The sequence below is a fragment of the Myxocyprinus asiaticus genome, chromosome 3 (genome assembly GCF_019703515.2).
Source record: "Myxocyprinus asiaticus isolate MX2 ecotype Aquarium Trade chromosome 3, UBuf_Myxa_2, whole genome shotgun sequence".
Classification (NCBI taxonomy): domain Eukaryota; kingdom Metazoa; phylum Chordata; class Actinopteri; order Cypriniformes; family Catostomidae; genus Myxocyprinus; species Myxocyprinus asiaticus.
The window spans coordinates 46,383,790-46,403,352 of NC_059346.1; the positions used below are offsets into that span (position 1 = coordinate 46,383,790).

The following is a 19,563-nucleotide window of genomic DNA, read 5'->3' on the forward strand; positions in this document are numbered from 1 at the left end:
CTATCACAGGGTTCTTCAAAAAGTTCACAAACAAAAGTGTTTAGTTTTAAGTAACCTTAATGAACTGCATGTGGAGTTTAAAAATCTGCACCCAGTTAAAAATAAGGAGATCAAAATTTTGTGTGCTGGCAGGAGCATCTGGAACCCACACTGTTTGTGTCTACACACAACATAAGAACATCAAGCTGATGGTTGAGTCAGCAAAGCTAAAAGTGGACTACAAGCACCTGCTGGAACTTGTAGTCTGTGACATAAACAGTTATGACTGCGTGCTCAACAAGTGTGACCAGTGTCCAGGTATAGAGGCCTTACTGCAGATGCTTTAAGAGTCAGACAAAGATGACACACTTCCTGATAACATCACCTTTAAGCAGTGTGTTATGACTGACAGAGAAGATATGATCACTGTCATTCTCCCTAGGGATGAATTCTCTGTTTCTCTGGCTGAGAAACTCAATGAGTTAAAGACACACCACTGGTTGAGGACATCAGCGTGGAAAACTGTGATGTTTTTGTAAAATTCTTCCACCCACCTGGACCAAGAACATCATTCAAAATGTCTACTGAGGACAAAGTGTGGATTCCCATGAACAATGTTCTCAGAAAACTGACACCTGCCGAATTGACTACTGTCACCGGACGCTCCCACAACATTTCAGAAAGACTGAGTGAGGAAATCTCACAGCTTCTAATAAAACATGTACATGTAAACATGTAAAATACTGTTCATTTTTGTTATGCTTATATTACATCTGTTCATTTCTCAAAATGCATGAATAAAGTAGGCTTTTCCCCAGATTTCGACTAGCCCTAACTCTGTAACCAGTGGAATCTCAAACTCAACAGAATGCTACTATAGAGGACTTATTTCTGTGAAAATTTCAGATTCCAATTTGGTCCCCCACCAGAGATATTCAAGCCAAAAGTGAGGGGAATTTTACAAAATTGCACTTTCTCGCCCCCATAAAATATAAATAAGAGAAGTCTCAAACCTGAAATGTTCTGCATGCATCCTATACTTACCTAGGTACCCCCCCAATAAAAATACGACTGAGACTCGAACACCTCCCATTATAAATTGACCCTAAAAGTGGAACTTTGAGCAATCTTGAGCATTACAATAGGACTTATGTTCTAAGTCTAAGAAACAAGAATGTGCAAAATGTTTATATATGTACATGTACCTTGTAATGTACTCTAGAGATCAGACCATCCTGAGCCAAGATATTAAGGTTTCCGTAAACCACTTTATAATCAAAATTTGTCGTGTGCCATGACACAAAGATGGCCATTGTGGTTAAATCAAGTAAAATAAAAAAAACTGGTGGTTTTGCAATACCAATACATAGAGGTAATCACTCAAAAACAAATAGGAAAATTAAAAATGGTCAAGCAACAAACTTTACAATTATTGGACCACTTGACTGGACTGACCCCTTTACTATTTATGACAACTGGGGCACGGTGGCAGAGCACTACCGTGGACACATAGCATGTCGACCTCCGTCCACTGGAAGGTTGACACCTGTTACAAAGGTTGCAGCATCAGATGCCAAGAAGGCAATAGCATGAGCTACTTCCTCAACTTCACCCGGTCTGCCGAGAGCATGAGTCACTTTGCACTTCTCAAGGAACTGAAGCAATGCAGAGAACACACAAAATGTTATTTTTGTGGTATGTCTTCTACTTTTAAACATGCATCATGGTGTAATAAAGAGTTAGACAAAAAATTATATATTCATTCAGTACCTGAGTATACTGGTCATCATCCAGTCCTGCACGCTTGTGAACTTCTGTAATAATTACCCCTGGACTGTAAAGACAAGTCATTTTAGGTAATTTCATGTCACATTAATAAGTAGCTGTAGGCTATGTAAAACAACATAACAAAAAGAAACTTACCATACCGAGTTGACACGTACTTGCTTTGACGCTAACTCTAAAATCAAAATGATGAGGAGAAGAAATGAATATCATCACATTTCTCAAGGCCAAGGGTCAGAATTTGTTCTTTCCATTAATTACAACTAGTAAAATAAAATCTAGATTCTTGAGATGTCACCTCACCAAGAGCAACACAGCATGTGAACTGGTCGATTGCGGATTTGGACATACAATAGGCAAGTACACCAGGAAACTATAACAGATAGAAAAATCATGTGTATGCAGATTAACCAAAGCCAACAACACAGAAACATTAAACATCTTGGTGACTCATGACGCCTGTCAAGAAAATGTCTTGCTCTGAGTTTACTCAGAAATCAAAAGAGATCATTACAGTAACTAATTATTTTTGCATAAAAGAAAATGAAATTTATTTAAATGACAATTAAGATTTGATACATCATGACAGTTACACACATTTTACCCCCAATTATTATTACCGCAATGCGAAAAAGATGGTCATTTCGATATTTCCATTTCCGCAACGTGAAAAAAGTATACATCATAGTAGTACTCCTTTGGTACTGCCTTTCATATTTGCAGATTTTAATTTTAAAAAGAATTGTACGACAGCAACTTTTTTTGTGTTATGTTAATGAAAATCATCATTGAAAATAATGGCAATATTAGATGTAAAACTGCTTTACGGTAATGAGAATTGGGAAGGGGGGGGTAAATGTCCCGTAGAGTCCTGAAAATAATGTAACAGTGCAAAAATCAAAAACAAATGTATGCTTTATTTTCTGTTAGCAAAACATAGTTTCATATTTTTGTATCGATATGGGGTTAAAAACTATCAGGACATTTTCTTGACAGGTTTCGTGAGAATCACTCGTCTATATTGGTCACTCTATATACAGTTTAGATGGTTCATGGCTCATTTGGTCCTCATGTAGAAACTGATGAAACTCACTGATCGTTGCCCGTTCACACTGGACACATTCACAATTGATCCTTTAGTTTTGATGAGATGTGGCACACATAGGTGAGTCAGATGATATACTGATCTGAAAAAATCAAATAAAAAATGTTGTCCTTAAAGATGAAGTATAAAACTTTTTCTGTTTAAAAATACTTTCTACTATCCAAACTTAATATGCAGAGACAGCTTTAAGTAAACAATTCTTAGGTAAATTTTCTTGAAATCTGTAAGCACTGTGTAACTGTAGCTATAAAAAATGTTTTTCTTTTTTTTTTTTTGAGCGACCTAAATCAACCAATGGCGTGAGTTGGGGGCGGGACTATCTTTTGTTTGACCAACAGCAGTACGGGGCGTATTCAAAAATGCTGTTTTTTTTTTTTTTTACCATTTGTTTGGTTGCGCAGAAACTACATCAGCTTTAAAGAGTGAAAGTAAGACCTAAACCTTTAAATAATTATCTACTGAACACAGGCCAAATAACACCCGAATAATTAAGCAGCTACCTGACATTAACTGCCATGACCTTATCATACTGGGCCATATCAGTTGTCTCTATGCTGCCCATAGCGAGGATTCCTGCACTGTTGATGAGGACATCCAGCTTTCCAAAGTGAGCAATGGTCTCTTCAACTGTCCTCTTCACCGTGTGCTCGTCTGTCAAGTCTCCTGGCACTAGTAAAGGCTAAAGAAATTGAAGAGGAGCCACAAGGAGGATACAGATGAGCGTTTTTTTCAGTAAGGAAAAGACTGTTTTGACATTTTGAACACTTTTTATATTTGCTTTACTTTAACTGCCCCACATTCTTCACACTCTTTTGCAACTTTGGTGAGATTCTCCACATCGCGTCCATTCAGTGCCAGCCGGGCACCCAGTTTAGCGAACAGAATCGCTGTGCCAGCTCCTATTCCCGAACTCGCGCCTGTGATCAGTGTGACTTTGTCCTTCAAAGAGCCGACCTAAAACGCCAAATCATCAGTTTGTTGTACCATTCAAAAGCAAACAGTGTATCAGGGTAAAGTGGCTGATTTACGGTTCCCCTGTGTACTTTTGAAGTATTTGTAACAACCTACTTTGAAAGCATCTGCAGTTGCCATTGCGAATCCGATGATATTCAATCAATGCTCCTCGTGTTTTCCTAACGGCGGCACATTTCCTCACGCTCACATGTGTAAGTCACGTCACTGCGTGCGCTTGGAAATGCAGTGTAAGTTGTGAGTCCAACCCACTGACTATATCGAAGAACACGATAATCAAATCAATTGCATTGTTCAAAGTTTTTCATGAATGAGTGTAAATATCTGCATCTTTATCCTGGAACAATACTGTATTTGGGAAAATATTTTGATTATACTTTTGTTTACCTGTATTTCCGGGACATTTGCATCAAAGAATTTCAAAATTGAAGTCCTCATTTATAGTCCTTTAAAATAGTAGTTCATACAAACTGTAGTTAAAGGCAGGTGACACTGAAACCACTTAATATTTAGAGAAAATATTTATTTTTCAAAGAACAAAATATTTTTTTGTAAAATATGTTTGGGCAATAAAAATAAAATAAAACCTTGTTTAAGAATATGTATGTGAGTGAGTGTGGGGGTCCTTTCTGCCATCAGGACAAACGGTTCTGAGCACGGTCAATAACGGCCCCAGTAGCATTTCCACTTGAGCAAGGTTCGGTACGATTACAAACTGTTCGCAACCCAAATTTTTCAGAATGGTTAGTGAACCATACGCAGAAAACTGTGCAAGATGGCTACTCACCATAAGGGAGTAAACTGTAAGCATGCCAAAGAGCCTAAAATCGGTACGGAATGTCACACAAGAACAGTCTGATGGTGGAAAAGCCGCTGTGGGTCCTCAAAACTGAGATTTGTGTGTAAAAATGTATGAAGTACCATGAAATGGCAAAATAACATCACAAAAATATATATGTACAGTAGAAGGCATTATGCGTCATTAATGTTACACAACAAAATCAGTTAGCCAGCAAATGGATTGGCATGGATGGTTGCGTCCTTAATATGGACATCATTTAAAGGACGAAATGTCTTTTCATTGACAGGGAGTTTCTCTAGTTCATCCAGAGTCTCTAGTCCATCTATAATCCTGTAACAGAGAAAGAGCTGGTAATTAATTGTATTTCATTTCAACATAACACAAAACAATTATAACAGTATTATTCAATTCATGACCAACTTTTAGGGTTATTCTTTTAAATTATCAATTACATAAAAAGCAAAACGACAAATAATGCACAAATTGGTCAAATATGACAAAATTCTTCAAGACCATTGATGGAAAGACTATGGATTGAAAGAAATCATACTGGACAGTTGGCATTAAGCACAGATCATAACTTACTTTCCAAAAACAGTGTACTTCATGTCCAGGTGAGGCTGTTTTGCATATGTGAAGAAGAACTGTGAAGCATTTGTGTTTGGTCCATTATTTGCCATGGAAACTACTCCCCGCACATTGTGCTACAGAAGACAAACATTAAAACGGTTGAATGGGAAGATTCAAGACAGTTGAAATGTTTTGCAGATAAAGTCATACTTGTACAGAAATGAGGATTTTGGGAATATTCTGCTTTTTGCACATGGTTAATAAGATGTTTTCAATTCCAGTATAGATTGCTTTGATTTTAACACACGTCATCAAACAGAGGCAGAAGCTATAGCTCAAATCAGTCTGTTTTTGAAGACAGTCAGTTCAAGTTATAAGTAACTTTCAAATTTGACCTTCAAGTAGTCTTATATTTGGAAGTCATTTAGCCCATTAGTAAAACTGTTAGTGAAAAAAAGCCTCAAGTTCATAAACCTTGTAAAAAAAACTGTTTAACTATAGCCTATACATCAATTAGGAATGTGCATGAGAAATCAAACCAACGGACAAGGACCTGCTTTTATGTTGGAAAGAAACTGTGAAGCGGTATGAGAAACTCGGAAGCTTATCAGTATGTGTATGTGCGTTAAATCTCTTAACACAGGCAGAGCGCATTTTATAAAAGCTAACTTTCACCACTTGTTTTTCTGAATAATAACGTGAAATTATAGAAGTTTTATTTTATATATGTGCATTACTATGATGACATCAGCATTGGTTTCTAAGTTTCTAAGCTCCAAGTGAGTGCAGATGTCTTTTACTTTTAAATCTTTTTATTATTATTATTATTAATGCTTATTGTTCATTTCATTTTTTTCCCAAAAGAAAAGCATAGTTTGTTGAAGTTACCTTATTTTGAAACCTTTCTTGGTAACGTTTGTGAATAAAAACAAAATATAAATTTCACACGTGTCTCATACTTGTTATTTTTACTTACATTTTAATTTATGAGAAGTCAATTACTAATTTTTTGTGGGTTAGAGTACTTGACTACAAAGTTACCTGAAAATGCCCATCCCTAACATCAATACATACTTTAAGATGTTCACTGAATTCATCTTCAAAATGTTTTCCCCAAATACTGGTCCCTCCTTTGCCTGTGCCTGGGGAAAACAACAGCATTTTTTTTGACCATGGAGAAAAAAAAGAAAAAGTTGTATGACTTTGAGTAGGAACAGCTAAAGTTCACTAACCTGTTGGGTCTCCAGCCTGAACCATAAATCCCTTTATGTTTCGATGAAAAATACATCCATTGTAAAACCCACTAGCACACAATGCAATAAAATTCTGGGGGGAAAACAAATCATAATGAATGTACGATTATATTGTATCGCTTATTTAAAAGACGACAACAACAGGTTGAAAACATGAGTATATTATGTATAGTTTAAAGAGTATAAACATAGAATAAATGATTTGCATGCAAACATTTGTAATACACGTCTTACTTCACAGCTTTTCGGGGTCTTCTCACAAAACAATTCTATTTTTAAATCACCAAGATCTGTATGCAGCGTGACAGCCTAAAAGAAAATAACAATTTCATAGTTTTGCAGACTATCCAAAAGACACCACAGAATTTCAAATGGCTATGTTGTGAGTGAGCGGTCTCTTCCATACGATATACAAGCTGTTCAATCGTTAAATGCTCACATTTCTTTAAGCTAAAACTGGAAGATAAATCACACATTGTTCAGCATTCACAGAGAAGCGAAAATAAATTCTTACCATGTTCTGGCGTGAACAGTTTAGGCAACAATTACATGCGTTCTAACCGCGTGTGTTTCACAGTCAAATGTCCGAAGAATATTGGACTCAAAGCATTGGTTCCCTTTGTCTCACCGTGGTCAATTCTTCTTCTCCTTCTCTTCGTTTTTTGGCGGATCGCACCCGTGCTAAATTATTACACAGTGCCACTTTTTTAAAAGTTTTTCCCGTAATATAAAAACAGCACTGTGCAACATTTTTAGGCAGGTGTGAAAAATAATGTACAGTGCAAATGTTTTACAAAATAATGCCATTATTTTTTTAAATGATCAAATAACGTCAAACAAGGTGCAATAAACAAACAAAAAAACTATGCCCACCCTATTCCTTTACAACAGCATTAATTCTCCTACAGTATCACACACACACACACACACACACACACACACAGCCTATATCAGGCACGTGCCGTGGGCTTTGAGACTGGGCAAGCATCATAGATTTTTATTACACATTATTAAACGCTGTGCCCAAAACACATTATAAGGGTGAGTGTAATGTCGCGGAAATGTTATTGACGTAAATTGTTGCCTTAGAACCCACCAGTCAATGGAAACAATTATATCACTGTGGCAAACTTCATGACCAATTTGTTTTAAATTCAGGACAGTAATATTGTTCATATCACACAAATTAAAGATTGTCATATATTAAGCCGAGCATATTTTTGTCCTTTAAATCATACAATGAACCATAGTGCCAGAAGAGCTTGTTTTGTCAAACAACAAAAATAAAAGATCGCCAGTTAATACAGTAGTTTCAACATCATTGGCCTCACATGTTAGTCTTCCCACAGTTTACAACCATTGGAAAGGACAGCAGCAATTAACTAATCTGACCACAAAAGACAACAATCTTAGCTTGAATGCACAAGACTTTTTTTTTCAAACAGACACTGCGCCCTAATGTTAGAACTGTAAAACTGACATAACACAAGAAGGACAAGATTGCCAGATCACCACTTCATAGCCTCAGATTAACCAGAAACAATGACCTAGTATCTATAGTCAGGGTTGGGGAGTAACGGAATACATGTAACGGGATTACATATTTAAAATACAAAATATAAGTAACTGTATTCCACTACAGTTACAATTTAAATCGTTGGTAATTAGAATACAGTTACATTCAAAAAGTATTTTGATTACTGAAGAGATTACTTTGCATTTTATTGTCATTTGTTTCATTTCATATTTAGTCCTTTCAGATGGAAAACATGTATACATATAAATGATGCGATCCAAAGTGTATTTGAACAGCGGTGAAACACTTTCTTATGATGTGTTACATTCATACGAGCAGACAGAGAAGTAAGTTTGAAGTAAGTTTGGAGCAGAAGAAATAGAAATAAACTTTGTGTAAATTGTCAGCTTTACACTAAGCTAAAATGCTATTTCTAGACATTTTACATGCACATGTTACCGGACACGATCATATTTTTTTTATCAAGAAAATTCACGTTGGATCATAATTTTTTTTTTTCTAGTAAGACCTTTGATATTAGGGCAAAAATCATATTCTTGATAATAATATTTGTATTGTTTTCCTGTAAAAATATCTAAAAATCCTTAAAACAAGATCAGTTTGATTGATCTTGTTTTAGAAACAACACTGCATAAGATATTTAGGTTTTTCAGAGAATGTATTTTTAACGTGTATTTTGTCTTACTGTACTGGCAGAGTTTTTATAGTCGAAACAAATGAAAAAATCTACCAGTGCTGAAGAAGTAATCCAAAGTATTTAGAATATGTTACTGACCTTGAGTAATCTAACGAAATACATTACAAATTACATTTGACAGCATGTATTCTGTAATCTGTAGTGGAATACATTTCAAAAGTAAACCTCCCAACATTGTCTATGACCTAGTATCAGTAACACAGATTTTTAGATGGGCTGGTTTGATTATTTCTGTAACTCCTGATCTCCTGGGACTTTCACACACAACAGTCTCTAGAGTTTACTCAGAATGGTGCCAAAAACAAAAAACATCCAGTGAGTGGCAGTTCTGCGGATGGAAACACCTTGTTGATGAGAGAGGTCAATGGAGAATGGCCAGACTGGTTCGAACTGACAAAGTCTACGGTAACTCAGATAACCGCTCTGTACAATTGTGGTGAGAAGATTATCATATCAGAATGCCATTCTGAGATGCGGGTCGGTGCTGTTTTGGCAGCATGAGGGGGACCTACACAATATTGGGCAGGTGGTTTTAATGTTGTGGCTGATCGGTGTGTGTGTACATAAACTCAGCAAAAAAAAAAAGAAACATCCTCTCACTTTCAGCTGCTTTTATTTTCAGCAAACTGACCATCACCCCTGGTGAGACAAAACCGTGACACGTCAGTGAAGAGTACTTTTTGCCAGTCCTGTCTGGTCCAGCGAAGGTGGGTTTGTGCTCATAGGTGACGTTGTTGCCGGTGATGTCTGGTAAGGAACTGCCATACAACAGGCCTACAAGCCCTCAGTCCAGCCTGTCTCAGCCTATTGTGGACAGTCTGAGCACTGATGGAGGGATTGTGTGTTCCAGGTGTGATATTCAGATGTACCGATCCTGTGCAGGTGTTGTTACATGTGGTCTGCCACTGCGAGGACGATCAGCTGTCCTTCCTGTCTCCCTGTAGCGCTGTCTTAGGCATCTCACAGTACAGACATTGCAATTTATTGCCCTGGCCACATCTGCAGTCCTCATGCCTCCATGCAGCATGCATAAGGCACGTTCACGCAGATGAGCAGGGACCCTGGGCATCTTTCTTTTGGTGTTTTTCAGAGTCAGTAGAAAGGTCTCTTTAGTGTCCTAAGTTTTTATAACTGTGACCTTAATTGCCTACTGTCTGTAAGCTGTTAGTGTTTTAACGACCGTTCCACAGGTGCATGTTCATTAATTGTTTATGGTTCATTGAACAAGCATGGAAAACATTGTTTAAACACTTTACAATAAAGATCTGTAAAGTTATTTGGATTTTTTACTAAATTATCTTTAAAATATAGTGTCCTGAAAAAGGGACGTTTCTTTTTATAACGTAAAACGTATAACGAGTTTATATATATTCTAGTTATTTGTTTCCTTTCCATGCATCTCTATATATGTATATTTACTGTATGCAAAAATTCCTTTGTAGCCTATTTATTCAATTGTGATTATTACTCTACTGGATGTCCATTTATTATAATTTTTTTTTATAATAATATATATCAAAATAATTTTCACAATAATAATAGGCTACAAGATGAAAAACTTCCTTAAAAAATCTTAACTCAAATAAAAATGTTCACCCAAAAGAAGCCAGAGTGTGAAGAATAATTCCTAACAAATCAGGCACATCAAGACAATAATTTTTTATTTTCTCTATTCTCTAAACAAGAATGCCTCTGGCTATCCTAAAAAATTAAAATCGAAAAACCCTGAAATGTTCTTTAAATACTTTCAAGTAGCTTGTTACTGCATGCTACACATGTACTGCAGCATTTATAACAGCCGATAAGGCTGAAAAAAAAAAAAAAAAGAAATCAATTCATTATTTAGTATTTAAAGGTATTCTTCATAAAAAGAATCAGAACAAATACTAAAAATACTTGTAGTGAATTTTATTAACACACTGGAGAAAACAGTGTTTATTCACTCTGTATGGCTTGATACAGTTGGTGGCATTTAATTCATATTTTACATAATACACTTATAAAAAAAAAAAAAAAAAGTGGATTTACAGAATACATATAATCCATCATCATCAACCATAAATATAACAAATGGTTAGATGGTAACACCAGAAGAATAAACATGGCAACATTTGTTTTAAGCACAATTTAAAAAAACAAATACCTTGACATTAAAAATGTTTGACTGAGCTGCAAGTGTACAAAGTTGAATGGCACTTACCTGAGTATTAATACGATCTGATATTGTATTAGCTTTAGCTTTCAATGTGTATATACTGAAAAATGTAATAAATCCTAAAATATTTAATACTTGAGGTAATAAACAATATGCAATACGTTCAATAACCTTTCAAAAGTAACACGTTTGTCAAATTGAATATGGCTATTATAATGGCAAGACAAAACAGCAAGGTTAATCTTACTAGATGCATACTGGCATACAGTATTAACCTGTATTCACAACTGAAAAAGAGTTACAATTCAGTCAATTTCTAACATACAAAACTGCATTGCACATACACAATGTTTCACGAAATACTGATTGTCTTCTTAACAGTGTGTTGTCATGCAATGTCTTGAGAATAACATGACATAAGAATAAGCTGGAAGAAGGTTTAGTGCAAAGTTGAGGGTACAATCCAAGTTTTTCCATGTTAAAGTTTACATGCCGGGCAACAGAATACAAATGGATAATCTACCATTACAACAAATGATAGAACTATTTGTTAGAAAATTCTTACTTGATAATTCAAGGCATTTCAAAGTGTGCAGTCTGGTGAAAATAAGGTGCTGTATTTGTAAAGTGTAACATAATCAAGGAGACTTGTTTACCTTCTTGAAAGGCAAACTTCTTGAAAAAAAAAAAAAAGCAAACAAAACATTTGTAATAGTAATATGCTTAATACAAATAAATCCATGTAGATGTCTGTAGCACACTATTTCAATGTTATCTTTCATTTTTGCATCAAGTAATAAATACTGCAAACATGCAAGCCCCATCAAAAACCATTCACGCAACCAAACATACTGTATTCAGTTAACACACATTACTGAACTTTCAATACAGGGATTAACAAGTCCTTTTTTTAAATAGAACAGTAGACAATAACAAACTCACAAAGATTAAGAGAAAGGGCCACTGAATACTGAATTATGTATTTCCCTAAACCTTTGACATTTAAGGAATAATACGATTCATGCAGCAGAGGTTACTTGCATTTTACATAGTAAGTGTGAGAAAAAGGCTGTACAGCATTTTAATGTGCAAGATAACTCGTAGTGCATGTATGAAAAACAGTAAGTAGTTACCAAGCATTCTCTGTGTTTTTAAAATATATTAACCCCAACAGATTAAGGTGGAGCAATTTGAACATCACCACCCAATCATTTCAAAGGAAGCTTAATAGATGTTACAGCAGAAAACAGTCAACTCTGATGGGGTTGAATGGGGAGTACTGATACATAGATTAACAAAAGGCAATCAATGAACGCATTTACATGCACGTTCTTACACCGATTATGCTTAATAAGCCGATGTGTGTGGTCTTGTAAATGCATTAAACGGCTTTCCTTTAACGGTGTAAGATCATAAATGGTGTAAGAATAAACCGATCGACACAGGTAGATTTTTGCCCATTACACCAATTTCACATTGCATGTAAACACCTTAACCGGCGTATTTACTGGCTTATCCAATGTGCGCACACGTTTTCAAGGTTTGACGTCAAAAGCAGAGAATAAAACGCTGATTTTTTGCTTTGTCAGATATTTTTTAAAAAGCTGCTTTTTTGGGAGTAATAAGTGCACTGGTATGTAAACGCGCTCAAACAGCATTTCAGACAACACTTACACAGACAAATTAAAAAATCCATTCAAAATGTTTAGGATAAAATGCAATATACATAAAATTGTGTTGTGTATTTTAATTAAGGCCAACATGAACAGCACCTTATTCAAGATGTTATATTTAGTCTGCTCACTCATCCTCAATGTACATTGCTGTGGAAAAGTATTTGCCCCCTTCCTGATTTCCTCTATTTTGGTGTATATTTCATACTAAATTGTTTTAAATCTTCAAACGAGATATAAAACAAAGGCAACCTGAGTAAACACAAAATACAGTTTTCAAATATATATTTATTCTATTGAAGCAAAAAAAGTTATCCAACACCTACAGGTATATCATCATGTGAAAAACTAACTGCCCCCTTAAACTTAAGCTGGTTGTGCCACCTTTAGCAGCGACAACTGCAACCAAACGCTTCTGATAACTGGAGATCAGTCTTTCACAGCGCTGTGGTGGAATTTTGGCCCACTCTTCTTTTCAGAACTGCATTAATTCAGCCACATTGGAGGGTTTGAGCATGAACTGCCTGTTTAAGGTCCTGACACAGCATCTCATTTGGGTTCAATTCAGGACTTTGACTAGTCCACTCCAAAACTTTAATTTTGCTTCTTTTGTGCCATTCAGAGATGGACTTACTCCTATGCTTTGGATCATTGTCTTGCTGCACAATCCAGCTGCGCTTGAGCTTCAACTCATGGACTGATGACCAGACATTCTCCTTTAGGATTTTCTGGTAGAGAGCAGAATTAAGGTTTCCCTCAATTATTGCAAGTCGCCCAGGCCATGAAGCAGCAAAATATTCCCACACCATCACAAAACCACCACCATGCTTGACCATAGGTATGATGTTCTTTTTGTGGAATTCTGTGTTTGATTTGAAGGTTTGAGGATCATCAAGGTGTGTTTTGGTAAAATTCAAAAGAGCCTTAATGTTCTTCAGGTTTTTGCCTCACCACACTTCCATGGATGGCATTTTTGGCCTATGTCTTTCTGATAGTGGAGTCATGAACAGTGACCTTTATTGATGTGAGATAGGCCTGCAGTTCCTGGGATGTTGTCCTTGGCTTTTTTGTGACTTCCTGGATGAGTCGTTGCTGTGCTCTTGGAGGAATTTTGGAAGGTCGGCCACTTTTGGTAAGGTTCACTACTGTGCCAAGTTTTCTCCATTTGGAGATAATGGCTCTCACTGTGGTTCTGAGGAGTCCCAGAGACTTTGAAATAGCTTTGTAACCCTTCCCAGACTGATGTATTTCAATTACCTTTTTCTTCATCATTTCTGGAGATTCTTTCAACCTTGGCATAGTGTGCTTCTGGGTGAGACCTTTTAGACAACTTCATGCTGCTGAAAAAGTTCTATTTAGGTGTTGATTTGATTGAACAGGGCTGGCAGTAATCATGCCTGGATGTGTCTAGTCCAGCTGAACCCCATTATGAATGCAGTTTCATAGGTTTGAGGAGTAATTAAGGGGGCAAATTCTTTTTCAAACAGGCCCAGTTGGTATTGGATAACTTTTTTGATTCAATAAATAACATTATAATTTAAAAATATGTATTTTGTGTTTACTCAGATTGCTTTTGTTTTATGTTAGATTTTGTTTGAATTTATGAAACAATTTAGTATGAGATATAGACAAAAACAGAAGAAATCAGGATGTGGAAAATACTTTTGCACTGTATAACAGCAGAAATGTCATTGCTGTCTGGGTTACAGAATATTCCTTCTGTATCACTAAAACATTACATGGCATAAATGACCAATACTTACTTAAAGTAATTTTTTCCTTTGTCTTCCAGGAAACATCCTCAACCCTGAAAAATGTGACAAATGTAATACTTCTGTATTGCTTTGTTAAAATTCCCCTCCACACAGCATTTTATAAAATCTTCACACAGGGCAGTGCTTTAAGATTTATGCATCTTGATCTCAAGCAGCCTCTTTTTCATTCCTCCAAAGCTGCTCTTTAACCTCTGATGGTAAAGTGTTGAAAATATTGTCCTCCACAATTATACCACTTCTCTTCAGCAATCTGCACTCCCCAAGTTCTACAGGCAGGCCCTCAAGCCTGTTGCCCCTCAGCTCAAGCTGAGTCAGACTGGTGAGCTCCCCAAACCGAGAGGGCAGGGACTGCAGGCAGTTGTTTCCTAAGTTCAGTGTACGCAATTTCTTACACTGAAACAACTCCGGGGGAAGAGCCTCAATCTATGGTCAAAATGAAAGTAGAAAAGAGGGTAGAGATCAGAAAATGCACAGATGAGTAAAAGTGCAATTGTTTTTAATAATAAACCTACACCATCACATTAACCCATGGATCGTCCTCTTTCCACTACTTGAATAAAGGAATTTACAAAAATCTACTACTTGCATTTCAGTATAAGAACACTATGGGGGAAATTCACTAAGAATAGATTGCGCCCAGTAAAAGTGGTTTATTTGCACGTGCTGTCTGTGCTGGTTTTGCGCTTGATTCACAAAATTATGCAGACCAGGCAACAGTGCAAATACGCCCACAAAATCTGTGCCGAATTCAATTTGCATGCCGGAATTCTGATTTTGTGGGCCAGTTCTCGCCACTATATAGCAGTGGATGCAGCAAACCACCACGATCTGGCTCATTATGCCACAACTGTACTGCATTACTCCTCTTCTGTTATCCAGACACCTGAATCATCTCTTTAACACCCCGAAAGTGCACTTGACTACACCACGCATCTGGATATGTGACATGTTATAACACTCTTAGCCATCATTTGATCATAATTAGATGTATTACTGCCGCCATAATCGATTTTAAAATGTACACAAACGTCTTTTTTAAAATAAATGTTTACCACCTGCTTTCCTCAGGCAGTATACATGTGCCGTTCATTGCGTCGGGCCAATAGCGCAGAGTTTTGTGAATAAATCGCAATCAATAATAAACCTAATTTACATAGAAAGGAGGCATGTTTGCCGGAAAGGAATGGCAATTCCTTAATTTAAATACTCAAGACTCAGCGCTGTTTACTTAAACTGGATTGCGGGTAGTTGGTGAATAAGGCTGAAATATCATGCGTATAAATGGCGCAACATTTTTGTGAATTTCCCCGCTCAACTTTTTGTTCATCCCCAAACTTACCCTATTGGCAGTTACAGCAAGGTATTGAAGGTTCTGTAATCGTCCTATTTCAGATGGGATGTCAGTTAGATTGTTATGGCTTAGATCAAGAAACCTAAGCTTCCGACAGAAGAAGAGCTGATTTGGCATCTTCTCAATTTTGTTGCGGTTCAAATAGAGGCGCTCCAGATTGGTCAATTTACCTATTTGTATAGGTACATAAGCAATCTGATTATACCACAGTTTCAGACAAACAAGTCGATGAAGATGCTGAAAACTAATGATCTCCTCTATGGTTTTGAGGTTATTGTCCTTAAGATCAATCTCCTGTAAGTTGTGCAGGCTGAAGATGGAATGTGGTATGCGTTCCAAATCACAGCGGACGAGTTCCAACTCTGTCAGGTTCACCATCTTCTTCAAGCTGTTGAGCACCATCAACTTGGTGCCTTCATTGTTGATGGACAACTTTTGAAGGTGCATTCCAACATCGGTAACCACCTGTGGCAGCTTTGTAAGGTTACTTTTTAGTCTCAAAACCTTTAGTCTCTTCAGCTCTCGTAAACCATCAATGACAATGTAGCGATTGTTTTCAGAACTAAGGTTCCCAGTCAGATGCAACTCGCTTAGGTTCTTCAAGCTGTAGATCCACAGAGGGATCTCCTTTATGTCAGTGAATTTGATGTGCAGTGATTTCAAGTTCTCTCTCAAAAACGCCAGGGCTGGAGCTTCGATTTTGGCTGGTGTGTGGTAGAGCCACATCTCTCTGAGGTTGGTTAGTTGGGCAATGATTGGTGGTATAGTGACATCAGGGATGAGCTCAAGTTTCAGAACCTCCAGCTCTACCACATCAAAAACTGTGTCTGGAATTCCACTGAGCATAAATAGGTGCAGCTCTAACTTCTCTTGCGAGTTTTTGGTGATCCTCTGCCGAAGCTTGTCCAAAGTCCACTCGTTATTAAGGTTCATCTGGCGAAGTTTGTTCTCACTCACCTCTGAGAGGAAAACTGCAAATCGTTTGGAATAAAGGGGGTCATACTGGTCAATCATATGCAGCATGAAGGCAAAGTCATTTTTCACATCTGGGATGTCACTATAGCTACTCTCTTCCCTGATAGACTCAAAAGAATACTTCTTGAGCGAACGTCGTAGCATCCAGCTAAGGGTGTACATGCAGATCATCCCATACACAACTACTAGACTGATGTAGAAGCATGCTAAGATTTTAAAGAGAGTTGCCAAGGGATGGGCACAATTGTACATCTGATAACCTGTGAGATTCTCAATTTCCACACTGCAGTCAACACTGAATTGAATATTGTGGACATAGTAACCTGTATAGCAGATTATAAGGATAAACTTAACTACTTTGATGATAGTCTGTCGGATGTAGAGTCTGTACACTATGTCCCCCTCTTCGACATGAATTCGAAACTTCTTCACCTTTTCAAACAATGCCTTTGCCTGTTCACCTTCTTTTTTGTCCAGGACACCAGTTTCAGAGTGGTCCACAATTCCTTGTTCAAAACGAGACCTGGTTGTTGACAGCATAGAAACACTTGCCTCAACGTCCTCGCTGACATATGAAGCCTTCTTATCAAAGGAGCCATTCATTTTCACCAGAGCTTTGGGGTCACTTTCCTCCACAACTGTTTCAGACAGAGCTCGTGTGGTCCATGGCGAATCAAAACATTTCAAAAGAATAGACACAAAATGTTCCAATTTAGAGCTTGTCCAAGGGAATTTGAACCAGAAGTTGCTGCAAGCCAGGAAGATGAGCGTATGCAGCAGCACCAAATATGGGAAATACTTAGCAAACCAGTGAAGCTTGTTTTCATAGCATACAGCATCGATATAGTTGTACTGGTGACGATCAAGGTCATACTGGATTCCTTGAGGTTCGAGAGTCAAGGGCACAGAAAAAGTTGAATTGAAATACTTTCTACATGTCTTGTTAACCACCCATTTGCAGGGTAGGCAGATCATCTTGTCCTGTGTGACCTGAAGCGTGCCGCCAAATACGGCAATCATCAGCATGATGACTGATAAATAGTCTGTGAAGACGTCCCACCATGGCTTTAGAATGCGATATGCAGGTTGTGTATCCACAAAATAGCGCAGCTCAGTTATGGGGATCATGATTTATCTATAAGGAAATAACAACATTTTTGCATGCATCTATATTTGAATCATTATTCAAATCATTTGATCTTATCTATATTTACTAATTTAATGCATGAAGAAAAAGTAGAGTCCTTAAAAGGATGGTTCACCCAAAAATGAAAATTCTGTCATCATTTACCCCTTATCATGGTGTTTCAAACCCATGACTTTCTTTCTTCTATGGAACACAAAAGATGATGTTTGGCAGAATGTTTAGTCTCAGTCACCATTCACTTAGCAATAAAAGTGAATTGTGACTAAGGCTAACATACTGCCTAAAATCTTTTGTGTTCCACAGTGTAAATCATGACAGACTTTTCATTTTTGGGTGAACTATCTCTTTAGCACTGTCCCATTCTCATAAACTAACTATATTATATTATATCTCCCAACATAAACAAATGAAAACTGTTTTACCAAAGTCGAGGACAGCTGTCTTCTCTGGCAGCGGCTGCTACAAAAGAAGACTCCGCCAAAACAACACTTTGGCTTTCTTGTCATCTATTATTAGTGATTTCCGATTATAACACTGAAGAATTGTCTCCTCTGGCTATGGAGAGTCCGTGACCCCAGGGTTCGGATCCTGTTTGTCTTGGGCAGGGCCGTGTCTGAAGCGTTGTCTCCTCAGTTGGATCTTACCTAACAGTCCACATGTCCAGTCAGGAACTGGCACTCATCACAGTACATGTTTTTATCAGGATGGGACACAGATTTCCTGCCGTGATAAAACAGCATACAATGCAATGTCCAATACTTGCACTTTGTATTTTCTGAGAGCCTTTTTCAAAGCACTTTCAACTGCCGTCTTTGATTTTCTCTGAAGGAAAAAGGAACAGGTTGAATACTAATTTCTTCCCCTTTTATTGGAAACATTGTGATTACATGAAATAACAGATATACAATTATATATGACACAAAACTTAATGGTTTGCTGATATGTCTTAATAACAGAGGGTTGAAAGACAAATTAAAATGGGGAGATGATAAAGATGTTGACCGACCACTACGAGACTAGACAACTGGATTAAACCAGTTCAATTCTGAATCCTCTCAGCTAGATATGCCGAGTCCACCACCGACAAGCACTGACACCAGTTACCAACCAATATCGCTTATGTTTGTTTGGAAAACAATAAGTAGCAAATTAATAAATACAAAGGTGCATTGCCGACTGTTTATGTTGATCGGATTACAATCAGACTCGCAGCTCAGTACATGAATCAAATGCTGCAGGTCTTGTTTTTAGTTTGCTGGATGTCGTTGTATAACGGGACACTGTGTCTTTGTTATTATTCGTCAAGGATAAACAGTTAGACATTTGACAGTAGCATGTACTCACCCAGCTGCGCGTTGCACCTCCTTTTCCATGTGTTGATCGACGGCCACAGAGCTTTAATAGCGAGAAAGGAAAGTAGCCAAACCAAGACAATCAGCGCAAAAAACAATCTCTGCAGTGATCAAATGTAATTTTCATATTCAATTCACTACACTAGAGGGCAGTGCTAATGAGTTTTGGCTTGTGCTTCTTGTCTCATTAGCGCCACTAACTGGACTGAATCGCGCTCAATTATTGTAACAGGCCTTGCATTTATCTCGTGTTGTATCACAATGAGCTCTAAAATACCGTATTCCTCTACGTTTTGACCATACATTAAGTGATGTGGTGTCAAATGTAACCATCTTTATTTCTTGTGATTTATATTTCAGTCATTATTGTTTTTTCCCCACGATAAATGATTAATCTGGCAAAATGTACTTGTATGAGGGGCAAATATCACATTC

The 19,563-nt window shown here is 37.2% G+C and overlaps 3 protein-coding genes across 4 annotated transcripts; all 3 read right to left on the bottom strand.

Annotated features, from left to right (window-relative positions):
• Positions 1-1,165: 1,165 nt before the first annotated feature.
• zgc:101858 (uncharacterized protein LOC449555 homolog) lies at positions 1,166-4,334 on the bottom strand. 2 transcript variants are annotated; one of them, XM_051676882.1, is made up of 9 exons: positions 4,229-4,334; positions 3,938-4,096; positions 3,653-3,823; positions 3,370-3,548; positions 2,858-2,951; positions 2,068-2,137; positions 1,903-1,939; positions 1,750-1,813; positions 1,166-1,634 (listed from the first exon to the last, which is right to left on the bottom strand). In XM_051676882.1, the coding sequence occupies exons 2-9, from the start codon at positions 3,959-3,961 to the stop codon at positions 1,476-1,478; spliced, it is 798 nt and encodes a 265-aa protein (XP_051532842.1). In that variant the 5' UTR covers positions 3,962-4,096; positions 4,229-4,334; the 3' UTR covers positions 1,166-1,475. The 2 variants fall into 2 exon arrangements, with proteins under 2 accessions (XP_051532842.1, XP_051532832.1); XM_051676872.1 differs by lacking the exon at positions 4,229-4,334 and having other exon boundaries at positions 3,938-4,195.
• A 9-nt stretch (positions 4,335-4,343) lies between these two features.
• On the bottom strand, positions 4,344-7,116 carry ppil3 (peptidylprolyl isomerase (cyclophilin)-like 3). Its single transcript, XM_051676893.1, has 6 exons — positions 6,981-7,116; positions 6,701-6,775; positions 6,446-6,539; positions 6,288-6,355; positions 5,229-5,347; positions 4,344-4,973 (listed from the first exon to the last, which is right to left on the bottom strand). The coding sequence occupies exons 1-6, from the start codon at positions 6,981-6,983 to the stop codon at positions 4,847-4,849; spliced, it is 486 nt and encodes a 161-aa protein (XP_051532853.1). The 5' UTR covers positions 6,984-7,116; the 3' UTR covers positions 4,344-4,846.
• Positions 7,117-10,604: 3,488 nt separating this feature from the next.
• lrrc8ab (leucine rich repeat containing 8 VRAC subunit Ab) lies at positions 10,605-19,254 on the bottom strand. The gene is made up of 4 exons (XM_051676849.1): positions 19,121-19,254; positions 18,199-18,598; positions 15,643-17,764; positions 10,605-14,726 (listed from the first exon to the last, which is right to left on the bottom strand). The coding sequence occupies exons 3-4, from the start codon at positions 17,755-17,757 to the stop codon at positions 14,451-14,453; spliced, it is 2,391 nt and encodes a 796-aa protein (XP_051532809.1). The 5' UTR covers positions 17,758-17,764; positions 18,199-18,598; positions 19,121-19,254; the 3' UTR covers positions 10,605-14,450.
• Positions 19,255-19,563: the final 309 nt, after the last annotated feature.